The 23,701-nt window shown below is 47.2% G+C and overlaps 1 protein-coding gene and 1 long non-coding RNA gene across 4 annotated transcripts in view; both read left to right on the forward strand.

Annotated features, from left to right (window-relative positions):
• VSTM4 (V-set and transmembrane domain containing 4) overlaps nt 1-23,701 on the forward strand; it is an 86,521-nt gene that overhangs the window by 14,552 nt on the left and 48,268 nt on the right. For all 3 annotated transcript variants that reach the window (XM_067710244.1, XM_067710245.1, XM_067710246.1), the window contains exons 3-4: nt 8,059-8,127; nt 15,500-15,607. In XM_067710244.1, coding sequence (XP_067566345.1) covers nt 8,059-8,127; nt 15,500-15,607 — 177 coding nt within the window. The remainder of the gene's footprint in view (nt 1-8,058; nt 8,128-15,499; nt 15,608-23,701) is intronic.
• On the forward strand, nt 15,625-16,625 carry LOC137209081 (uncharacterized). Its single transcript, XR_010935888.1, has 2 exons — nt 15,625-15,738; nt 16,292-16,625. It is a non-coding gene; the product is annotated as an uncharacterized lncRNA (long non-coding RNA).

The following is a 23,701-nucleotide window of genomic DNA, read 5'->3' on the forward strand; positions in this document are numbered from 1 at the left end:
TAGTGCTACTGCTTAATTAAGCAAGCTCACATCATGATGTTTAAAGTGTCAACAGGTCCTATACTCAAAAGGAACAAATTGACAACTGGAGTGTAATTTAAACACCACTTCAAACACTTCTTCATTGTATCTACGCTCCTTGCGACTGCCATGTTCTTGGAAGAGTTTAAGAGATTGGAATTTAAGCTCAACACCATGTATGAAGCCCCGGTTTATGAGCCTGTGGTCCCTGTGCTTTGCCCAAAGAGAGTTATGCGTGGGGAGGTTTGATCCCCTCCCTCTGGGGTCCCCAGCCTCACAATCTGGAAGAGGAGACATATGTCAATATGGGTATAGGTTTGGTAGACATTATCGACAAAGCTAATAGAAAGAGAGTATGAAACGGCCATACAAGAGGGTGAAGCGGGTACGGGGGAGTCAGCGGAAGACAAGGTTACATTCTTTGGGGAATAGGAGAAGGCCACCTGGAGGATGTGGCATTCCGCTGGGACCACAGGGTGAGGAGGGATGTGACGACTATGGGCCGTGCCATGTCAGGAGATGAAACAGCTGGAGCAAAGGTATGGATGAAGGAGAAGAGGGATTTGCAAATAACTTAGCGGAGTTGGATGCATGTTTGTGCTTGGTAAGGGCTAAGGTGGGCAGTGATAAGAGGAAAGCTTGGAGTGGTGGCCCTGCCCGGGGACCTGGACTCCAGGGACCCTGCCAGATTCTTCTTAAATGCACCCACATGCCTGACACAGTGCATGGTACACAGAAGGGCTCCATCACGAAATTTTTAGATGAAGGACAGATGAGTGATCCAAGCTCTTTGGTATAATGCCATTTTAATTAATGGCAACAAGGAGTGGAAGGTGGTAGCAAGAGAGTAATATATAGATCTACCCTGGGGTTGTGTCTGGAGAGGGCCTGTTACCAAGCCCTAAGGTTTAGTATTTCCTAACCGCTATGTGGGGACATACACATGGCCTTTGTATTCTGCAGCTGATTCCGTCTCAGAATGTGAAGTTCTTATCTAACTGCCTTGTCACAATGGGAAGTCTGTTTAACATGGTTTTTCGTTTGCTTTTTTGCTTTGTTTTCTAGAATTTGTCTTAGAGTGAATGCAAAGGAAAGAGTGGCTTAAAATAGACAAAGCTGGAGCTTTTCCGTTTCTCATCAGCTGCTCCATCAGTGCAAGTCACTCAGAGGTCCTAGTCACATATATGGCTTTGTCCAGGCCCCAAGAGAGACTGCCTTTGGCCTGAGTCTTGGAAGGGCAAGGGGAAAAGGAAGCAATAGGCAAACTTCTGAAAGCAGAAACAGAGAAGTTCTCTGTGTCTCTCTGGGCTGTAGTTGCCTTTCTTGAGAACACTGACCCAGTTATAAATAGTGGGGACACAGCTACATTTAGGTTTTTCCTTGGGAAACCATCTGATGATTGAATAAGAAGGGCCAGCGAACTGACTATATTAATTTTTGAATTTGGAGCAAAAGTGTTGACTCCTTTTTATTTTATTTAAGGGTCTCTTCTTGTGCATATTTCATATCCCCAGCCTCTTCTGGTCCTTGGAGATTTTCCTTTCCCATTGATGTGTGCAGAATGCTGCCTGAGGAAACTGAGGTAGGGTGTGTCCGCTTTCCAGCTTTCTACACCCCCTGGGTGCACATTAGCAAGGTCTACATGCAAGGTCCAGGGCCTTAAACTTCTGCCCCTCTCCTTTCAACTCAAAAGAGCTTAATCATCTTATGCTTAAGGTTTCTGGGCTTCCGGCTTCCATTCTGTTAGAAACTAAGAACTCAGAGGCCGTAAAGTAAATCACGACAGACCCAAAGCATGCAGCTCCAAAGTTAGAGCGCTGCAGAGAAGTCGGCCCTGAAGGCCTGGTGAGCTAGTGTGTTCCCCCTGCTTCTGAGACAGGTCTTCCATGGGAAGGCAGGTGCTGGGTAGGCCAGGGTCCCCTGCCCTGGGCTTTCTTCCCAGCCTTCCACAATATAAGTTTGTCCCAGCACCAAGCTTTCTTTGGGAGACCTCGATCCACCAATACAGCATCGTATTCATTCCATTCATTTGTGCGCTCAACGTAACTAGGACCTGTCATGGGCCAAGAAGGATTCTGGGAAGTGGAAACAGATGCAATTCCAGCCCGCGTGGAACTTCCCTTCTGCTGGGGGAGGCGGACAATGAACCGGAGAAATGAGTAAAGCATAGTGATGCGTTCTAAGGCAATGTGTTCAGCAGGGACAGAGGGTGTGGAATATTAGAGAATCATTGGAGGAAGGTCTCTCTGACTCAGATTCTCTGTAGTTTCCAAGTTTGAGTCGGCCACTTGGGGAGACACATCAGCCCTTATAGACAGTCTGCTTTTTTGAAAACAACTTTCTTGAAAGCTGTGTTCTTCACCTCGTATTCCTCTGCTCTGAGACATGTTATTAAGGGGCCCCTTGGGAGTCCTTTGTAAACAACACTTATGTGATAGGCTTATTCCTTAGGTTTTGCTGTTACTCTCCTTTTTCCTGGATTAAATTGAAGAGCATTGGTTGAGTTCTGAGTGCTGGACCCCAACCTAGACTGGATGGGAGATTGAGGCCCAGGATCTGGCCCCTCAAGACCTGAATCCCCTCTCCCATGTCTCTTGGGACTTGGTGCCCACTGCTGTCTGTAGTAGGGGTATGTGAGCCAGGGCTTCTCCACGTGGGGTCCTGGGACCTCAAGCCTCAGAATTTCCATGACTGTGTGCTCCCTAATCATGCAGGTTCTCAGGCCCTCCCCAAATTCCTTGAACCAGAAGCTCAGGGGTCATGCCTGGGAATCCCCATTTTAACAAGAGGCCTAAGTAATTCTCCCCCACAGTAAAGTTTTAGAAATCTTGGTCTTCAGGTGCTCGGTGAAGGCAACACCCTCTACCATCAGGAGTTATACAATCTGGAGAATGCCTCAGCCTAGCCTGACCGGTAGTAGAAATAGGAAGGTGAAGGTGTGTCTCTCAAACTCAGGGCCAGTCTTTCCCGCATCCGTGCCGCTGCCCCCTACGGCTTCCTCACTCCTCTGTCTGTTCCAGGGCCCTCCCTGCACTCCTCTCCGTCAACCTCTGCCTTCCGGAAGGTGTTCTGTGTCAGAAAGGTGCACCCTACTTTGGGTGTAACCCATGGTTGCAATGTAAGCCCCTTTAATTATAGGATTCTTTGTTAAAGGAACTGGAGGCATAGGTGAGCAGGCAGGAAAGAACACTGGGAGAAGGGGAGCCTTCCCAGGGCCTCTAAAAATCACGAGCCATCTGTTCACTGGATGACGGGGGTCAGCCCTTCAGCGCAGGCTCAGGTAAATGCTCTGTATCATCAGTGAACAGGAGACCAGGAAGGAAACAGGAGGTCCCTCAGCCGGAGGGCATTGTCATAGGGTCTTTGGCGTGAATTCAGGGGACATGGTCTGCCACAGCCTGTGAAACATGCCCTCCCCGGGGGAGTCAGTGGGACGGTCTGTCCAAGTCAGAAATCAAGGGTCTCAGTTTTCACACCTCTCTGAGTGATGGTTTCCCCTCAGGTCCCAGCAAAGGGGACTTGACTAAGATTCTTTCTTTCCAACCTGCTTCCTCCAGACATGAGGCTGATAGGATCTTTTTGTCTCGGTGCCTCTGGGCTGTGTTCTTCCAGACCGTTTGATCCTGCAGCACTTTCAACTGGTTCTTCCCAGAGGCCCGAGACGTGGTGGCTCTCACACCCCACCCCTTCTTAGATTTCATCGGATTCTGCTCTCTTGGGGAGGGACCCAGGACGGCCTGCTGCTCAGTTATCCGGGCCACCACCTCACAAGAAGGTCAGCCAGACTCTGCATGCTGGGCGCCGGGGTCCCCAGGAAATTACAAAGCAGTCAGTAGGTCAGTTGATGACTTAGCTTTTGAGCGCCCTTTACTCTCCTTTTCTCCTGTGGCCCAGACCGATCGATGAATGTGCACGGGAGTCAGAAGTCAAAATGCCCACTTTCTGGTAAAGCTGTATTGAGAAGAGTGGTTTGGTGCTGAGGCCAAGCTGGGCTTCTTTCTGCTTCTCTGATCAGTTGCACTACCCTCCTCCCAGGCCCCACACCCTGTGGGAGGAGGTGGTCCCAGTACCGCCCTCCCTCACGGGACCTCTGGATGCAGGAAGGATGGAAGAGGCAAGGCTCCCCGGGAGGCAGGGTTGGCATCACTCCCCGCAGCTGGAGTAATGGACCTTCCCCAGGGGGTGCCCACTGCCCAGCCCCACATTAGCTCCTGGCTGAGCGGCTGGGCTCAGAGCATGCGGCGAGACAGAGTCCACCTTGAGCGGGGCATTGGCCATGGTCTGTGGACGCAGACGTGCGGCTTGACAATGTATCGCATTCATTTTGAGACAGCACGGGATTAGCAGCTGAAACAAGAGAGCTACGTGGAACCTCGGGAAAATTTCAAAAGCTCTGGCAGAGTTCATGTAAAACTTTTTCTTGTAGGAACAGATAAGATTATGGCTGGTGTTGCTGATCATCATATGCCAAACAGAGTTGCTGCACTTTCCCATAAAACAGCTGCACAGGAGAGAAATGAGGAACCTCCGTGAATTCCTTGCTTAGAGCCCCCTTAGCTTTGAATCCCAGCTTGTTGGCTCTTTCAACACCCATCTCCATAACTCCACTGGGGAGACCTTGTTACCTTCTATCCCACATAAGGCAAAGGGAATTGTAATTGGACTAAATCAAGGGCCCACAGCTTCTGAAATGAAAAAATGTAAGATGAATCAAAAGTGGTCCAAAGGCAGTGGCCTTTGCCTTTGCTGGAAGGGTAGCAGCCCGACTGAGTTGCAGACGTTTAGCCACAAGGTCAGGGAACTCTTTCTTATGGACCATTTGGACAACTGGAGATTCACAGTCTCAGGCAAAGGACTGATAGCAGAGGACCATGCTAGGATTTAGGTGTGGGAATTAGAGCAGTGAATAAAATAGACCAAATCCCTGTCTTATGGAGCTAAGGTCCTTGTGGATAAAAATGGCTCACTAGGTCTCAGGCACTGTTCTGAGTATTTCACATATATTAACCCATCTGGTTCTCACACTCACCCTGAGCTTATTATCATCTCTGCATAACAAATGAGGAAACTCAGGCAGTGGGAAGTTAAGTGACTTGCCCAAGGTTACATAACCAGCAAACGGCAACTCAACCCGGTGTACATCAGTGCATCTCACACTTTAAAGTGCATATAATTCATCCAGGGAACCTGGGTTTAAAAGCACATTCTGATCCAGTAGATCTGGGTTGGGTCCCCTACAGTCCTGCACTTCTGACAAGCTTCCAGGTGACACTGATGCTGCTGGCCCGTGGACCACACTTGGAGTAGTAAGGCTCTCGACCATGCTGGGCATCCCTGATCTCCTGAAAACTACGGTCCTCAGAGGTCCACTTCTTTCTCATTTCGCTATTGTCTTCATTAGGACTCTGCGGTTATCGCAGCCTAGGCTTAATTGGTTGAAGATGAAAACCCATTCAAGCTAATTCAGAAGAGAGGTGGGGATGGTTGAAGGATATGGAGCTCATGCAATGCAAGGTCAGCAAATAACATGTCAGCCCTCTTGGTACCCAGAGTACCATCAAGGTCAAATCCTCCCACGTCCATATTCCTCCTGCAGGTTCTGCCCTCAGCTCCGTTTGCTTTCCTGTTTTCCAAACACGGCTGCCCACCCCAGAGTCCACAGGCTTTTTCAACCCCAGGGCCTACAACCACCATATGTACTCTGTTTCTTAGTTTAAATTCTTGATGGGGGAATCTGCTCGGTTGCTCTGGCAGTGAGCAGATTACAGGAGCTGTGGGTGGGGTAAATTAAGCAGGAAAGGTGATGGATGAATTGTCTGACATGTCTAATATCACACGCAAGACCAAATGTCCACTAAGAGTTCATTCCTGGATGTCCAGATTTCTTCCTTTGAGGGGCCGTCAGGAAGAAATAGATCATTCATTTATTTACTGGGCACCTACCAGCTGCCAGGCAGTGTGTCCCAAGATGGTGATACTGAGGTAGAAGACCAGCTTCTGGTTTTGAGGAATTTAGGTTCTACTGGGAGAGGGGTTCTTTCCCACAGAACAGAGCCCTCCTTCTGAGAACAATTAGAAATGCTGAAAAAAAAATCTGTATTTCAGCTTTCCTAATTATATATTTATATTTCATAAGTATATTTGTATTACATAATTACACAATTGTCTGTGTGCATATGTATTTCAGCTATCTTAATTGTTCTCTGAAGGACTATATAGATAGAGTGCAGAGAAGAGCAGTGAATGAGACCAATTGTCAGAGTCGCTTAACTCTTTAAGAAATTCAGCTGTTTTTTCGCAGTGCTTGTTGAGAAAAGTAATGCAGAAAGTGACAATCAGATTGTTTAGGAGGCAAGCAGAGCCTCTGATAGAGCAGAGTTCTATCAGTGAGATGAAAATTGGAAGCGCTATGATAAATACTTGAGGTTTTCTACTGGGGATCCCTGAAGTAAGGGCAAACCAGAGAGAAACCATATCCTATAAAAACTGAAACCCAGCTTCTAAACAGTTCATATCCTCATTGGGTTAGGTGATCATCCCCCTACTCTAATTTCCTACGAGGAAAATAAAATTTTATCTCGAATCTACATGATTTTCCACATATGACGTCTGGCATTCAATTAAAAAATTATCAGGCACATCAAAGGACAAGATCAAAATCAAAAATGGGTAATAAAAATAAGCCTATGGGCAATGCAGATGTGAAAGATATCAGTCATGTACATTAAAATAATGTGATAAATATGGTTGAAAAATTAGATAACATGCTGGATAAATTCATCAGAGAGCTAGGATATATAAAAAGAATTAAGTGGATGATCTATAACTGAAAAAAATCCATAAATGAAATCTTAAATTTCAGAGATGGCTTTAACAGCAGGTTAGACACAGGTGAAGAGAAGATTAGTGATCTGTGTGGTAGATCAATGGAAATACCCAGTGCAAGGCCTGGAGAAAAATAAAGATGGAAAATTCAGAATTGGAATCCATGACAATAATAATATAAAAGTTTGTGGGAGGGGCAGTAAATAAAGTTCCAGACCATCTTTGCCATATTCCTTACCTCTCATATTGATTCAATTTTTATTCTAGCCACCTTTGTCTTGTTATTTGGGTCTTAGAGATTCTCTTCTCTGGAGCTCTTCAGTGTGGTAGCCACTGACCAAATGTAGCTATTTAAATTTAAATTAATTAAAATGAAATACAGTTACAAATTCAGTTTCTTAGTCCCATGTGAATAAGCCACGTTTCACATGCTCAATAAAAACATGTGGCCAGTGGCAGCTGTATGTGCCTTGCAGACACAGAACATTTCCATCATCTCAGAAAGTTCTATTGGGCAATACTCTCATTCCCTGACATTTTACATTTTTCTGTCAGGTTAATTTTTTTGATTTTTGCCTATGATTATGTTAGCCCTGTATGTGGAACCTTCCCATGTTTCCAGACTCTTTAGTATGATGTTCAAGGTTTGACATAGTGTAACTCAATTCTGTTTCCCTGACAATTGAAAGCAGACACAGTGAATTCAGTGCTCAATCACTGACTGAAAGCAGACAAAATAATCTCAAAATCAGATGCTTGCAGCTCTGTGACTGTCTTACATGGAGAATGTGCTCAGAGCACTGACCCTGAGTCATCAGATGACCTCAGGCTTCTCTATCTAGGGATACCCAGGCAAGTACACTACATTTTGGAAAGATGTCCACTAAAATGGTAAAATAAATAATGTTTTGGTTCTTGGAATTCCCACTGGGGAACTCTTTATTTTGCAAATATATGGGGTGAGTGATGCTTCTGCTGGACTGAGTACCAGCAACTTAATTCCCCTCTCTGGTCTCTTACTTGTTATATGTAAGTCATTGCACCTTCCCCTGGCTTGTGGGTTGTGACAATTAAATGTGGTTTTTGCAAATATGAAAATTACTTTATAAATGTAAGTGTCATATATACCATATGATATTATTTTGGACTGAGGTGGGCTAGGTCCATGAGCTCCTCCACTTCATGCTATGACATTTCTTTTTTGTCTTACAGTGATTTCCCTGAAAGCGTCTGAAGATTCATCGTTTGAGAAAAAGAAAGAGACCTGGGCATTTTTTGAAGGTAATTGCTTATTTCTTTATTATAAGATGCAGCCTCACTTTTAGATAATAGGAAAGGAATAGACTTCTTAGTTTTCCCCTAATATCAAATGGTTTTCTTGCCCTAAACTTACTCAGGAGTAGGTGGGAAATTCCTGGTGGTATCAGCCCACAGATTTTGAAAAAGCAGACATGAAAGCTCCAGTCTGCATACTTTGGGGTTGTTTGTTTTGTGCCAGAATTTCTGCTCCGAGGTGATATGAGGGAGGGATCTTCAAGTAATATAAAAATGCAAATTACATCTACTGTGACTAATTTTATCTCAGGTTTCTTAAGGAGTTTGGGATTCTGGAAACATCTGTAAATCTTAAGCAATTGATTTTCAACCCATGTTAGCATCACTGGGGAGCTTTAAAAATGCTAATGCCTGCACCACATCTCTAGAGATTCTGATTAAGTTGTAACTTGTTAAAAGCTCTTCATGGGTTGCCAGCATGCAGCCATGACCTTAGGGAGGTGTTTTCCAAAACTGGTTCCGGACCACCAGCATCAGCATCACATCAGCATTAGCACCACTTGGAAGGCTGTTACAAATGCACTGTGTTGAGTGCTACCCTTACTTATGGAATCAGAATCTCAGGGGGTGGTACTCAGCAATCTGGGTTTTAACAAGACCTACGAGTGATTCTGAAGTACACTCAGACTGGCGCCTTAGAGCAGTGATTCTCAACAGGAGGTGAGTTTATCCCTCTAGAGAACATTTGCCAATGACTGGATACATTTTTGGTTGCCACGACTAGCATTTTGGTGCCACTGGCATCTATTGGGTAGAGGCCAAGGAAGCTGCTACACATCCTCCAATGCACCAACAAAGAATTATCTGGCCCCAAAAGTCAAGAGTGTCGAGGCTGAGAAAGTATATGGCCTTAGTGTATGGAAAACTCACAGAAATTGTTATTGTAAAGTGGTTGAGGATTATGACCATAAGCAATGAAAGAATGTATTTTGTGAGTTCTCAGGGAGAACCTTTGATCAGTAAAAAAACCCAAAACACAACAGATTAATGTTAAGATGTGATCAAGAAACTGTGAAGGATTACATCTTGTGAAGGCATTGCATTTTTTGATGATGTATGGACCTAGCCAAAAGGATCTAAGGAGACGTGTGCCTTGGGCCTTCACCATCACCTTTTGTTAATTCAACAGGTGTAGGAACTTGCCCTTGGGGGCGAGCACTTGGATTCAAACCTATGTCTTCCAGTAGCTAGTTAAAAGCAGTGGATTGAGGAACTTTCTGTCTTAGAAAAATGTAACCATAATTATGAACATGGTTTGCAAACCATAAGGTGTCGCTCAGGTAGGCCATTAGGATTGTTTCGTTTTGAAGTCATAAATATTGCATTTCTCGGGTTGCACTTTAACAGTGATTCTTTGTATTCCCTGCCTTTTCTTCTGCACATTTTGTAGATGGCTTTTTCTTTACTTGATGGCCTCCAAGTAAAATAATCCCCAATTCCCTCCCTTAGTCTCTCATTCAGTGAATGCCTTTGTTAACAAAGAGATGTGTGACTTTCCTTCTCATAAAGTGAAGCAGTGGAAAAAGCAATTGATGTATCCATATTTTTGAGGCTGTCCTATGACCCAGGCACTGGGAAGAGGTGGGAGTCTGGAGATGTCCTGGGGGCTCCCTAAGGTAGGCCACTGGCAGATGTGACAGCAGGAGCCCTGTTTATCATCAGATGCATAAGGGTATCATGTGGGGGTTGTTAGTAACCCAGACTCTGGGCTGCCCCCCCACCCTGCCCCACCCCCTACCAAGAATCTGATTATTATATTTAGGAAGAGATAAAAGAATTTGCACTTCATCAGGGCTTGAGGTGTTTCTGGTGCAAGTGGTCCAAGAACTGTTTGAAAATGCTATGGTACAAAACCCAAGACTTTATATATTCGGCAGGATTGTAGCATTTAAAAGTCCACACATGCCTTGTGGCACAATCAGCATCTCTAAAACGCTTTGTATAATTAATGATATTTTTAAATTCTTGTGTAGCTACAGAATATCAGGGTTATTCTCGATCTAACTCTGCAAAAAATCTGTAGGCCAACATGCACTGTCTTCTCAACGCAGAGAATTGGGTCCCTTTAGGAAGGCTGAATTGGAATTCTCACTGTGTATCCTGCCTCAGAGCAGCTGTGTCCAAAGTGCTCTTTCCCTGTGATTTCAGCAGCAACAGCGGCAGCAGCATCTATGGGTTTTGCTTTTTTAACCCAGCCACAGCGTTGGCGAGGTCAGGGGTACAGTTGAAATTACCCAGCGCCTGATCCCAGGCCTTTGCCCTTTTGTTCCTGGATGGGAGAGCTGCGGCAGGGCTTGAGGACGGATATCCATCCTCCTGGGGCTTAGCTTGGCCTGGCCGTTTGCCTGCAGCACACAAAAAAAAGCATTGTCAGTTCTCTTGGTGAGACGCTGGAGTGAGTTAAAATCCTTCAAGGCTATTGCTCAGGTATTTCTCCCCGAGCAAGATGTTATCACCGGCTGGATAAAAAAATTAGTAGAAGTACGAGGTTTTCTCAACATAACTGTGATCTAGGTATTTGTCGTTGCCCTGGCAATGTAGAGGATGGACATTGACCTTCTGGATTTAGTGGTCTGGGGGGAGTTGGGTTCCTTCCCTGTGCTGAGGAATGCTGGGGTCACTGGGTTTCAAAGCAGCTCTGAATACTCCAGCCGGCCTCAGCGTTGCCGGGCAGGAGGTATGCAGAGCGGGGACCGCTCTGCCTGGTGTGGCCTGGCTTTCTGGGAGGGTGGGAGCTGGCATGCAGACGTTGTGCACCTTGTCTTGGCCTCCCCGCTACGTGCACATCGCTCCAGCCTGCCGGCCCAACCATCTGCTTCAGGGAGGCCCCGGGCCGGGGGCAGCAGGGAGATAACTTTCTGCATGGCGGCTTGCAGTTGAGTCCAACGAAGCAATGTCTTTGGAAGTCCAATGGCAGAAGACGAAACTGCAAGTGAATTTGGAGAATATAACAAGATTTTTAGAATTATTTTGAGTGTTCAGTGTTCTGTGGTATTTTAAAAGCTAAACCCAGATTTGGTTAAGTGCAGATGTTTTGTTCAATTTGAACCTGAAGGTTTGGATTCAGCCTCCAGACAAGCATTGTTTGGATGGGTCTGAGTTTGAAAACCTCTGGCCCACATTTATAATTAGAGAGGTGTTTACATGAAAGGTAAAGGAAAAGACGGAAGATAGGGCAACGTTGGGCCAGTATTCCAGCCTGAGAACGATGTCTGGAGCTGCACTGTGGCTGCCTGTGTCCCCGGGGCAGAGCTTGGCTCTAGCCTGCTGGCAAAATGTATCCCTGGAGTGTTGGGAGTTTGTGACCCCGGCTCAAATGACTCAGGGTTTAACCTTTGTTTTCAGAGAAAGGGGAGGTGGTTTTAGCATTCTGAGTAGATACAGCAGGGAGATTGCCTTTGTGCAGCAAAGGAATGATTGGAACAGAGGAAAAAGTCAGCACCTTGGGGTAGTGGCTGCTGCCCAATCCAGGGAAACTCAGGTGTTCTTCTTGAGTTTTTCCTCCTCCTACAAGGTGACACTTTTTACTGTTCTTGTGGCTTCAAGAATACAATAGAGCAGGCATGATCCATCCTAGGCCTGTGGGGACCCACGTGCGGGCGGCTGGTGCCTGCTGGCCGGTGTCCACAGACTGGAGGGCCTGTGTGCTTGGCAGCGTAGCTGAACCTTCCAGACAGGCCAGATGTTTTATGACTGCAGCTGCGGCTCCCCGTGGCGAGCCCCCTCTGTGCGCGTTGAGGAGGCTGTGATCTGAAACCATCGTGTGGGCCTCCTGGTGCCCCTCGCCTCCTGCCTGAGAGTGGGCCACAGATGTCTGCAGCATGCTTCTGGGGACACTCGTGGGAGAGTCTCGCTGCGACCTTGTTCCCACTTTGGTTCCTGCAACCAAAGAAAGAGTTCTGATGAAGAGGGGAGCTTGTGGGTTAGGTTGCTTCGCTCCAGCAGTGCAGAAACTTTAGGAAGATAGTTCTTCTCTCCATCCCAAGACTGAAGCCAAATCGCTGTTGCCTTTTGGTCCCGGGGCCCGAATCTCTGGAACCCTTTTGAGGCAGATGCTGCGCCCACCAGCCCCCGTTCTGTCTGCCTGGCACTGTGACCACATTGTTTCCCAGCCGCTGGTGCCAGAAATGGCTCTGCAGTCCTGTTCCCAGAATAGTTTGCTCAACAGTGTGTAAATCCAGGACTAGCCTTATGTTCTCCGTGTTCTGTCCTGTCCTGTATCCTGTCCTGAGTCCCAGTCTGTGACCTCTGCTCTGTCCCTTGGAATTTCGTGTTGTTTAAATGGAGGCCCAAGCCTGTCTCCTAACTGACCACTTGCAGAGTTCTCTACTGTATTAAGTTTCAAGACCCACACATCCGAGACACAGGCATCTATTTAGAAAGGCAGTTTTGATCTCAGTTACAGGGGAGAGTTTTCTCTATTTCTGTGTAGTCTCCTCATACCCCATGGAGCTCCTCGACCCCTGTAACCTGGCTTTGTCCCTCCCATCACACTGAAAGGGCTTTCCTCCAGGACTTTTCCAGTAGCTTCCTAGTGGGAAATCCCAGTGGGGGTTTTCTAGTAGCACGTGATGCTGTTAGAGAATCTTTCTTACAGCATTCTACTCTCTTGGCTTCTAGAACTCTCACTGGGTCCTCCTCGGCTCCTGTGACTGGCTCCTGGCTCCTGCTCTCTTTGTAGGACACTCTTTCTCGTTCCCACCCACCTGCCGTGTTCCCTAAATATTAGTGCGAGTGCTCCCTTCACCTGCAACCTTGTCCTATTGTGTTTTCTACTTAGTTTAACTAGCTTAAGTGAATATGCTGGCTGAACCTGAGACCAAGGGAGGCACTCCAGGGGCAGGGACATCCCCGGGCCTCCCAGGGGAACCCAAGATGTCTGATTCCATCCCATTCCCCCTCCTTCCCTCTCCTTGACCATATAGCCTTACCTGCTTCTCCAGGCTCGCCGCGGAAGCCAGCCACCCCAGTAGGCTTACTGCTTGCTTTTTCAGCTTAAGCACTTAATCAGCTGCTTCTCTAGGTCCCGAGTGCATTCTTGCTGACTCAGTAATTCCACTTCTAGGAATTTTAATCTTGAGAACACAGTGTGAGAGACTCATTAAGGTTTAAGGTTGTGAATACTTATCACAGAATCATTTATTATAGGGACGTTCGGAACACTTTGAGTAGCCAGTGATAAGATATTAAGTCTCTCATGATGATGTATTAATACCACAAACTTTTATCATAGTTTTCAAAATTAAAATCACTTTTTGCAGAGAGCATAATGAGAAAATGAAATTTAAATAAAAAGAAAGATATAAAACAGTAGGCTCTTAATTTAAAAATTATATGTATACATCATAAAGTACAGCAGTAGTTAACTCAAAGTGATGGATGGCTGATGACTTTTTTTCTCTCTCTATCTTTATTCTCTCTCTGTATTTTTGCACTGTCTGTGTTATTTTAACTACAACTCACCACAGAGGTCCAGTCCTCTGGGAAGCCCCTCCCAACCGCCCCAACCGGGATGGGTCCCTCTTCTGCGTGTTTCTGGTTCTGGACACGTATTTCTATGGTTCAGGTACCATGCAGCCCTCTGATTTCTTGACGAGAAGACCTTTGGATGTTCATCATTATATTTCTTGTACCTAAGAGCAGACTGAATATGTCTGTTGGCTAAAGAAATTTGTCAGCAGAGAAACATTTTTGCTAAGTTCAAACATTTTCTAAGTTCAAATATCTGCAGGCTTTTGCTTCATAGAAGATTAAAATAATGATTCTAGCTTCCCTTTTGCTTTCTGAGCAGTTTGGGCATCGTATCAATCAGATCGGTGACAAAGTTGATCCCTGGAGTTTAAGAAATGGATGTATATTGTTATGGTCTGAATGTTCGTGTCCCCTAAAATTCATATGTTGAAATCCTAACCCCTAATGTGATGGTATCAGGAGGTAGGGCCTTTGGGAGGTGATTAGGTAATGAGCGTGGAGCCCTCATGAATGGGATTAGTGTCCTTATAAGAAGGGATCCTTGAGAGCTTGCTTGCTTGCTCTCTGTTCTCCTCCACGTGAGGATACCAAGAGAAGACGTCTCCAAACCAGGAATAGAGTCCTTACCAGACACTGCACCTGCCAGTGCCTTGATCTTGGACTTCCTAGTCTCTAGAACTGTGAGATATAAATGTTTGTCGTCTAAGTCACCCAGTCTATGGTATTTTGTTATAGCAGCCTAAACTAAGATACACATGAACATGATTGAATCATTGGAACGTAAAACAAACTTATTTTGAGATAATTGTAGATTAACATATATTTCTAATAAGTAATGCAGAGAGATTCCTTGTACCAGTTGGTACCCTTTTATCCAATTTCTCCCAATGGTGTCATCTTACAAAACTGTAGTATAACATTGCAACCAGGATATTGACATTGATATAGCCGAGATACAGAACATTCCCATCACTGCAAGGGTCCCTGATAGCAAGACTCATTTTTCTCCCATCTGTTCCCTCCTTAACCCCGGCAACCACTAATCTGTTCTCCATTTCTATCATTTTGTCGTTCCAAAAACGTTGTATAAATAAAATCATACAGTATGTAATTTGGGGGGATTTTTTTTCCCACTCAATATAATGCTTTGTGCAATAGTTCATTCCCTTCTATTGCTGAGAAGTGTTTCATGGTGTGGATGGACCACAGTTTGCTTACCCATTCACACGCTGAAGGACATCTGGGCTGTTTCCAGTTTTTGGTTATTATGAATAAAATTGCTACAAACATACACGTACAGGTTTTCGTGTGAACTTAAGTTTTCATTTCTCTGGACAAATGCCCCAGAGAGCAGTTGGTGGGTTGCATGATAGTCGTAGGTGTATCTTTTAAGAAGCGGCCAACCTGTTTTTCCAGAGCGGCCGCACCGTCTTACATTCTCACCAGCAATGTCTCACCTGTATCTTTGTCAGCATTTGGTATTGTCCTAGTTTTTATTTTGGCTGTTCTGACAGATATTATCCCAATATGTGGGATATCTCATTCTTCATATGGGTATTTACAGAGCAAAGTTTTAAATTTTGAGGAAATCTAATTTTTCTAATTTATCAAGTTTTCCTTATCTGGATGGTGCTTTTGGTGTCAAGGCTAAAAATTCTCTGCTTAGTCCTAGATCTCAAAGATTTTTCTTCTATGTTTTTTCCAGAAGTTTTCTTGTGTCTCTTTTACATTTAGGCTTGTGGTTCATTTTGAGTTGAGTGTTGATAACGTGTGAAGTTTTTTTATTCGGAGCGTCTCCCGTGGTGTGGCCTGTCCCGGCAATCATCTGCGTGTCCCTGCCTTCCAGACCTCTACGTGTACGCTGTGCTCGTGTGCTGTGTGGGGATTCTCAGCGTTCTGCTCTTCACTCTGGCCATCATCTGGCAGTCTGTGTTTAGCAAGAGGAAATCCAGAGGTAAGAGAACAGATAAGAGTCATGTCTGGAGTGGGAGCACAACCAAACCACAGACAGGCGGAAGATGTTGGGCAAAGTATCACTTCCGTTGAAAGATGCACCCTGGGCCGGGGGTTATTGACCTGTGACTGGTAAGCAGTGTGAGTGAGAGGATTTGCCTACCTTAGACTCTGCTAAAATCAACTGTGGCCACTGTTGACATCATTTCAGTACCCCCTTTGCTCAAATCCCTTCCTTCGGTGGTTTCTGAGGGCCCTTACCTCTCTCTTCCTCCCAGAAGAGGCTGTGGAGTCAGATGACCCTGGGTTTGATTCTGGCTCTGCCGCTCAAGACTGAGTTTTTGACACGTTCCTTAACCACTCTGAACTTTGGTTTCCTCATTTATTAAATGACATGGGATGGACAGCACCTTCCTTAGATTGAATGTTGCTGTGTGTTCATAATTTAATTGCAGTACCTGACACTGCGCCTGGCAGGCAGATGGGACTGGAAAGGCACCCCTTCCCTTCTCTTCCTGTCCAGTCTGAGTGTTCCCTTCCTTCCGTCTCCTTTCTTGTTGGTGTCCCTGTCCCCTGGGTTCTGTCCTTAGCCCCTTCTTGCTTTACTCTTTCTTCCTTAGTGATTACAGTTCTCATGACTCTGACTCTTATCTCCCTGTGAATGCTGCCTGCTTTCTCTCTCTAGTTCCCGCCTCTCACCAAACCTCCAGGTCGCGTTTCCACCAGCTCCTGTTTCCTCTGAAATACCCTCCCTGTGCACCCCGACTTCAGAATTTCTGAGACGGATGGGGACCCTGCAGCTCCCAGAGATGATCTGGGTAAGAGCTGGGCTCTGGAATTAGAATAACTCTGGTTCAGATGGCGACTTTTCACCTACCAGCTGATGACTTACCTGCCGTGCCTCACCTTCTCCCTCTAAATAATGGGGAAAATACCAGTATACCAGTCTCACAGGATTGTTGTGAGGATTAAGTTGAAAAAAAAAAAAACCCCACAAATAAAACCCTTTACCCATTCCAGCTCCTTGTAAGTGTCCTGCATTTATGATGACTATGGTTATAGTTATATATAATAATTATTACTATTAGCCCAAGGTCATAAAGCTGGGAAGTATTACATTTGGTGGTCATGGCTTAGGGGGACAATTAAACAGAGAAACTGAGCAGAGTTGCCAGAGGGGACTCTCCCCAGAGGTGCAGTCAGGGCTAAAGGAATCTGGGAGGGAGGGAGAGAAAGGCATTCAGGGACCAGCACCTGGGGGAGCTTAGGGGACAAGGGGAGAAGAGGTTTCTGGAACTTTTGAGAGCTGCAGCTGTGGGAGAATTGTCACCAATAAGAGCCTTAGAAGAGGGACTCAGGCAATGCCAAACCAGGCCGCAGCAGGGAGGGAGCCAGGAGCCTACCTTCCTCAGCCCCTCCCTGCCCCCTGCCCTCAGGTGTCCCACGGCTGCTTTCCTTTGGTCCTGCCACCCAGACTGGAAGCCAGAGGACGTGCACAGAGGTCAGCCTCCAGGGCCCGAGCAGGGTGGAGAGAAGGGATGGGGAGCTGGACGGGTGCGCAGAGCCATGCAGCACTGGAGGCAGAGCCAGAGCTCTAGCCAGGTCCTTCTTCCACAGCCCGTGCCCTGCGCACCGTGCTCTGTGCGTCTGTGCTGCACTCTGAGAGCCTCCCTCCACGCCTGCGCATACGTCATCCACGGTGCCCTAGCTTTTCCAAAGACTTGATGGCTTTGATGAGCTCGTGGCACATGTTGCACACGTGCAAATGTATTTGCCTCCCTCCAGGAGGATGGTGTGTAAGACAGGGACCATGCATCTGACCCATTCTCCTTGGAATTCGGCTCGTGACAGCTGCTCAACAAATGGTGGGCAAATGGCTTTGTTTCCCAGCTGCTTTGTTCCCAGCTGTTGGAGTTTTCATGCCACATTGGCAGTCTCCAAGCCTGTTTTGCTCAAAAGGCACCTCTGCCTGGGCTCAGGGGCATGATAGAGAAATCTGCCTGGAGTGCAGGCCCTCTTAGGCCGTGGGGAGGAGCAGGAAAACAAAGTAACGTAGGCAGTTCAGGAGAAGTCCTTCTCCTCCAAAGCCAACGAGGCAGACTGGGACATAAGCTCCAGGCTTCCCACAGAGCCACTGAGAACCCAGATCTTAGCTGCCCTCGTGCCCCCGGGAGTGGGCTCCAGATGGCCTCGTGTGTGCCTGTGCACAGCGTCTGAGGCCCTATGAGCTGTCAAGAGCTTTGCCTGAGCACCTGCTGTGGGCCAGACCCCTTGCTGGCCCCTCCACGTTCTCATGAGTCCTCACCACCGGCCCGAGTGACAGCCCATATTGCTCCCATTTGACAGAGGACACAGCTGGGGAGCTTGATCAAGTCCTGAAACAAGGGAGTGGCAGAGCCCAAGCCCAGCCCGATCCTCAGCCTCCGTGTTTCTGTTGAAGAAAACCTCAGCCATCTGGGGGCTGACGTTGCCGAGGAATTTTCCTTCAGCCTTCAATGCGGTTGTTGCCTAGGTCCTCCCCAGACAGCAGTTCACGGCTCCCGCAGCTCCTCGGGGGCTTGGCGTCTGTCTGGTACAACCGCTGCCCGCAGGCTGGCATCCTGTATCCCTGGCAGGACTGTGCATGTTAGGCCTGGCGTTAGCCCTCACCTGGACCTGAGAGGCTTAGAACAGCACTGCCCAAACCTTCAGGAACAGACTGCTCACCTGAGAACCTGCTCCAATGCAGATTCTGATTCAGAGCGTAAGGGCAGGCCTGACAGTCTGCATTTCTAATGAGAAGTGCAGGCAGTGCCACCCTGATGATGGGAGGCCTCACTCTGAGTAGCAAGGCCTTAGAACCAGTTCTTTTTCACTCTAGCCTACTCAGCGCTTCTCTTTACAATGAATATTTTGAAATGATCCCATTACTATCTTGAAATGAAACTCATAGATAAACTGTGCTCCCTGGATGCACAAAAATCAAATCAGGCCCAGACCCCCTTGTTATATAGACATTTTCTGGGTTTCCTGTGCAAGTGTGTGTTTGTTGGTCCTTCTGCATCCTCCTGCCTGCGTGGGAGCCACAGAGCACGCAGGTTTGCAGGCTCCTCACACACACGTGGGAAGCAGAGGACAGCCTGGCACCCGCTCTCCCGCCTGCTCGGCAAGATCTGTCTGAAAGGAGGATGTCAGAGCAGCTGTCTGCTCCTGCTGTGATCTCCCGCTGGGCCCCTGAGATACACACACCCCATCCTGGAAGCCAGGGGACCTGAGGGCCAGTCCCCTTCTCTCTCACCTTCCTGCTGCCCTGCCCTCACCCTGTCCTCCTAGGGCGCTCATTGTTCATAGAGCTGGAGTTAATTGCACCACGTGTGACTTACTTTCTACTTTCCTCTGAGCTGTGGGTCTCCATCCCTAATCTTTGTGAGTGCCGGGGTGCCCGGAGCTTCATCCCAGGGCCTCTGCAGCTCTGAGTCACCCTGGAATGCACCAATCCTGGTGGCGTTACTCTAGTGGATTTTCAAGCACACTGGTTTCAAAGGCCTTTGCTTCTTCCGGAATGAGTCCATACCTGCTGCTTTGGTGTGGCCCCAACAATCCCTCAGCCTTCCGTGTTTGAGCTTTTAAAAGGACGGCTTTGAAGGCACACGCAGCCAGAGGGAGAGGGGTCTAGCCCCTTTGTCTCGGCTCTCACGTTTGTCATGACTGCGTTTAGCTTGCACTCGATGTGCTAAAACCCTGGCTCCAAAGCCAGGCTCCCCACGGCTTGCTAGGCACCTACATCTGCCTGCCACATACTGGCTCTCTACTTGCTTACCCGTGGTGATGGGATCGAAGGGCCTGTGATCTTTTCTCCCAGAAGTACAAGAAAGAGAGAGCTGGGGCGCTGCCTCCCACTCACAGCCCCGCTTAGTGGAGGGAGGAGACTGCCAGTTACAGAATGGGGTGGCTGTGGACAAGGTGTCCCTGGGATCTTGGGGAGGATGAAGGGCTCACCAGCCTGGCATCAGAGACGCTTGGACACTGGGACACCCCAGCATTAGCTCTCCCCTCCAACACTTCTGAGACACAGGCTTGGTCATCAGAGCGTGTGGGAAGGCTCGGTGAGCTCTCCTGGGCCCACTGCCCCATCAGAAGGGAGCCCGTCTCCCCGAGTGGGTTCTCGGAAGCCTCCCCAGTAGCTTCGTGAATAGAGCGCTGGACCTAGGGCCTGGATTCAAGCTCCTTTACTTGTAAAGCAGGTCTTCTCAGGCCCCAAATAAATGTCCTGAGCCCCAGGTGTCCTCACTGTGAAATGGGGATAAAAGTTACTCTGCCAGTCCTGGGCCTGGGCAGCTCCAGGGGCCACCTTCTTCTGTGTGTGCTCCACCTCTCCGGGTGGCATCCCTCCATTGTAGTCATGGTGACGGTGGCTCAGCCCTCCCGACGACTAGGGCAGATACAACCCCCCTGTGCACTGTCCCGAGTAGAAATGCAAGGTGGGCTGTGCATGTAGTTGGACAATTTTTTTTTAGTAGTCACATTTAAAAAGTAAAAAGATAGCAGGTGACATTAATTTTAATCCATTTTATTAAACCCAATATATCTGAAATACCATTTCAACAAGCATCATCATAAAGATTCTGAAAGAGATATTTTACATTCCTTTTTTCATATGAAGGCTGAAATCTAGCAGGTCTTCTCAGGCCCCAAATACACATCCTGAGCCCCTAAGATTTCACAGTTCCAGCACATCGTATTCTGGACCAGTTACATTTCCCGTACTTGATAGCCACCCTAGCTCACGACTACCATACAGGACAGCATGACTCTAGATAGAGAACTTTATGCACTGGTGGTTTCACTGAACGGCTGTGGCCCTAAAATGCTCTTTGTACCAAGACAACAGGAGGTAGAAAACTTGGTTCTCCCCCTCCGCTTTCCACCTGGTGACTGAGGGAGACGGCTTTACCTGTCCTTGTAACTGTGCCGGCCTGGAAACGTGGTCAAGGCAGGGCTGCTTCCTGGAGGGGCTGGCCCTTGAGCTTGGCGTGGCGGGAGCACCCTGCTGCGCAGAGGAAACGGCTGGGGTAGGAAGAGGGCATCCCAGTCCTGACCCTCCAGAGAGACGCAGATGGTGCTTTTCCAGGTTGCAGGGCGCCTGCCTGTGCTGGGGCGGGAGGATGCTGGGAGAGCACCGTGCAAATGCACCGGGCCCTGTGCAGGGGATGCCACTGTGCTCACTGTGCGTGCAGAATGCTCTGTGAATGGAGCAGGAGTATCCACAGGACCTATCTCAGAGTCTCTGCAAGGCCTGGGGTTCTGAAGAAGGTGCAGGCAAGTTGGGGGGCAATGAGGGGGAAGGTCAGCCGTACCTCAGAGGCCCTAACACTGCTACAGAGCGTGATAGGATGGGGGGCATGGCTGCCTCCACCCCCGATTAACCATAGTGGGGTAGGTAGTGGTGACAGGGACAGTCCCAGGTGGCATTGATGGCCTCCGGCCTGGACATGTCATCTGGGACGTTTGGCCATGCGGTGGCCTCTGGGTGCAGCGTGGCCCTAGGCTACAAGGCAGAGGAATGGTGGCTCAGGACCTCGTGCTCACAAATGTCTTCCTATCGGAAGAGGTGAGAAAAACAGCCCTTTCTTTTAGAGTCCTCAAAGTCCTGAAGGTCACAAGTCACCACTTAAAAAACACCGTGTCCCGCGTTTTCATTTCTCTGCAGGTTGGTTGCCTTGCGTGGAGCCGGGAGCCTTTGGGTCAAGTGCCCTGGGTGCCAGGCTGTGGCCTGTGGTGGAGACTGGCTCCAGAATTACCCTTCATTGCTTTTCTTCTCTTCCTGGTCTCACTTCCCCACTCTCCAGTGGGTTTCTTAGGATCGCCTCCCACATAGACTCTGTACTTGAATCCCTGTCTTACAGGCTCTGCTTCTGGGAACCCCTAGCTAAGACAGGTGACACAGTTATGTAATCAGCAGTGATTATGCTATGCATATTTAAGGGAGATTCCAGGCAAGGTCTATTTCTCAGATGCCCATAATTCTTCCCCTTGGTGCCCAGGATCACTTTTGGCCCCTGGGCTGTCCCTTTTCATTAAAGGGACATCAGCCCTGCATTCACTGGGCTGAGACCTCATAAGCTTCAGTTGGCAAGTGCTGGCTAAGGTGCACGGCCTGTGCCTGGCACCGACTCTCCTCGCCAGGCTCCTGGCCCTTCTGAGTTAGTCCCCCGCCCCCATGGCCAATTACTAAGGAGCCCCCCAGCTGCTCTCCTGCTCCCTGGCTTCCTGATCTGCAGGCTACCTGCCTCACTGCCCCTGGACCGGACTTTCCCAAACAGGTCAGAGCATGGGGTTCTCTAGGGCCCAGTCCCGGCTCTGCCCTGCTCCAGCCCTGGGATAGGAGACCAGCTGTTTATCCTGGACACTACTTTTTTCATCTGTAGGAGCCCTAATACCAGCCGCCCAGTTCCTCTGAGAATGGTGTGGAGTAGTTACAAGAGGGCTCTGGAGTCAGGCTGCCCAGTTTTGTCCCTTCACAGGTGTGTTAGTTTGCTCGGGCTGCCATAGCAAAGCTTATAGGTGGCCATTGTCTCCCTGTGTCTTCACATGGTTTTCCCTCTGTGCATGTCTGTATCCCTAATCTCTTCTTATAAGGACACCAGCCCACCCTAATGACCTCATTTTAACTTACTCACTCCTTTAAAGGCCCTATCTCCAAATGCAGTCATATTTTGAGGTATTGACCTTTAGGGCTTCAACATATAAATTTGGGAGGGGGTACAGCTCAGCCCATAATATTAGCTGTGTGACCTTGGGCAAGGCCGTTAACCTCTCTGTGCCTCAGTGTCCTCCACTGTAAAATAGGTATGATGACAAAGTTATTGTGAAGATTGAATTAGAGTACAAAGTTGTGGTCTTCAAACATTTTTGTTTGCATAGCCCCTAAAATCATTTAAAAATTTTTGCATCATTGAATGTTTTTTATTTTTGACATCTAAACTTTTTCATCATAAATATAAATTGTTGTAAAGGATGTAATTTCCAAGGCAAATATTGACATCTTAAAAAGAAATGGTTGGGGCTTCCCTGGTGGCACAGTGGTTGAGAGTCCGCCTGCCAATGCAGGGGACACAGGTTCGTGCCCCGGTCCGGGAGGATCCCACATGCCGCAGAGCGGCTGGGCCCGTGAGCGGTGGCTGCTGAGCCTGCACGTCCAGAGCCTGTACTCCACAACGGGAGAGGCCACGACAGTGAGAGGCCTGTGTACCGCAAAAAAAAAAAAAAAAAAAAAGAAATGGTTAAATCTTTCCTTTAAATCTAAGTATCATGAATTTAACTACATCTGTTGATTTAAAAAGACTCCAAAACAAACGTTAGCCATTAGAAATTTTATATTGTCCCTTCTTCTCTTCGAATTTTTATCTTCAATCCACTTCCCCCACAAAATTTTATCCTATTTTCTTACATTTTTGTTTTGAAAGTTCTTTGTTGATCACTGATTATATTTCTCTGTAAAATAGTATGTGTATAAAAATTTAAATGAAGATTTAAAAAATTTCCTTATTCCACAAGTCTTTAGGTGCTAAATTTTTTTCCTGGATTGAGTTATCAGTAAATACTGCACAATTAGTAAAGATTTAGAAATGAATATAAAATTAATCAAAACCACATAAATACAAGTTTAGATAAATAATCATAAGAAGTAAAATTTTAATGGAAATGTATATTTATTGAAATGGATTTTTATTGTTACTTCCTATATTCTTGTATGAATTTGTAATAGAATTCAGCATCACTTCTATTCCTATATTTTTAAGAGATGTTAGCTCTGAAATACCTCGTTCAATATAAAAAGAGGCAGGAATGGATGAAGTTTCCTTATACCACTCAGTACTTTAAATTGCTTCTGAGTTTTATGTCAAAAGTCACAATGATCTATCATCGAAAATGATTTTAATACTCTACCAGCTGAGGACTGGATTCGGTCATATTTCAATCCTTGTTGAAAGCAAAATATTGGAACGCTTTCCTCTAGTGAAAAGTTTATTTGCCCAGTCATTGCTTTTTCAACACTGACACCAATATTTTAAATCATTTATTGATTCATTGGGGCCATTGATATGCCCACTGG

Source organism: Pseudorca crassidens, chromosome 16 (genome assembly GCF_039906515.1).
Source record: "Pseudorca crassidens isolate mPseCra1 chromosome 16, mPseCra1.hap1, whole genome shotgun sequence".
NCBI classification, from domain to species: domain Eukaryota; kingdom Metazoa; phylum Chordata; class Mammalia; order Artiodactyla; family Delphinidae; genus Pseudorca; species Pseudorca crassidens.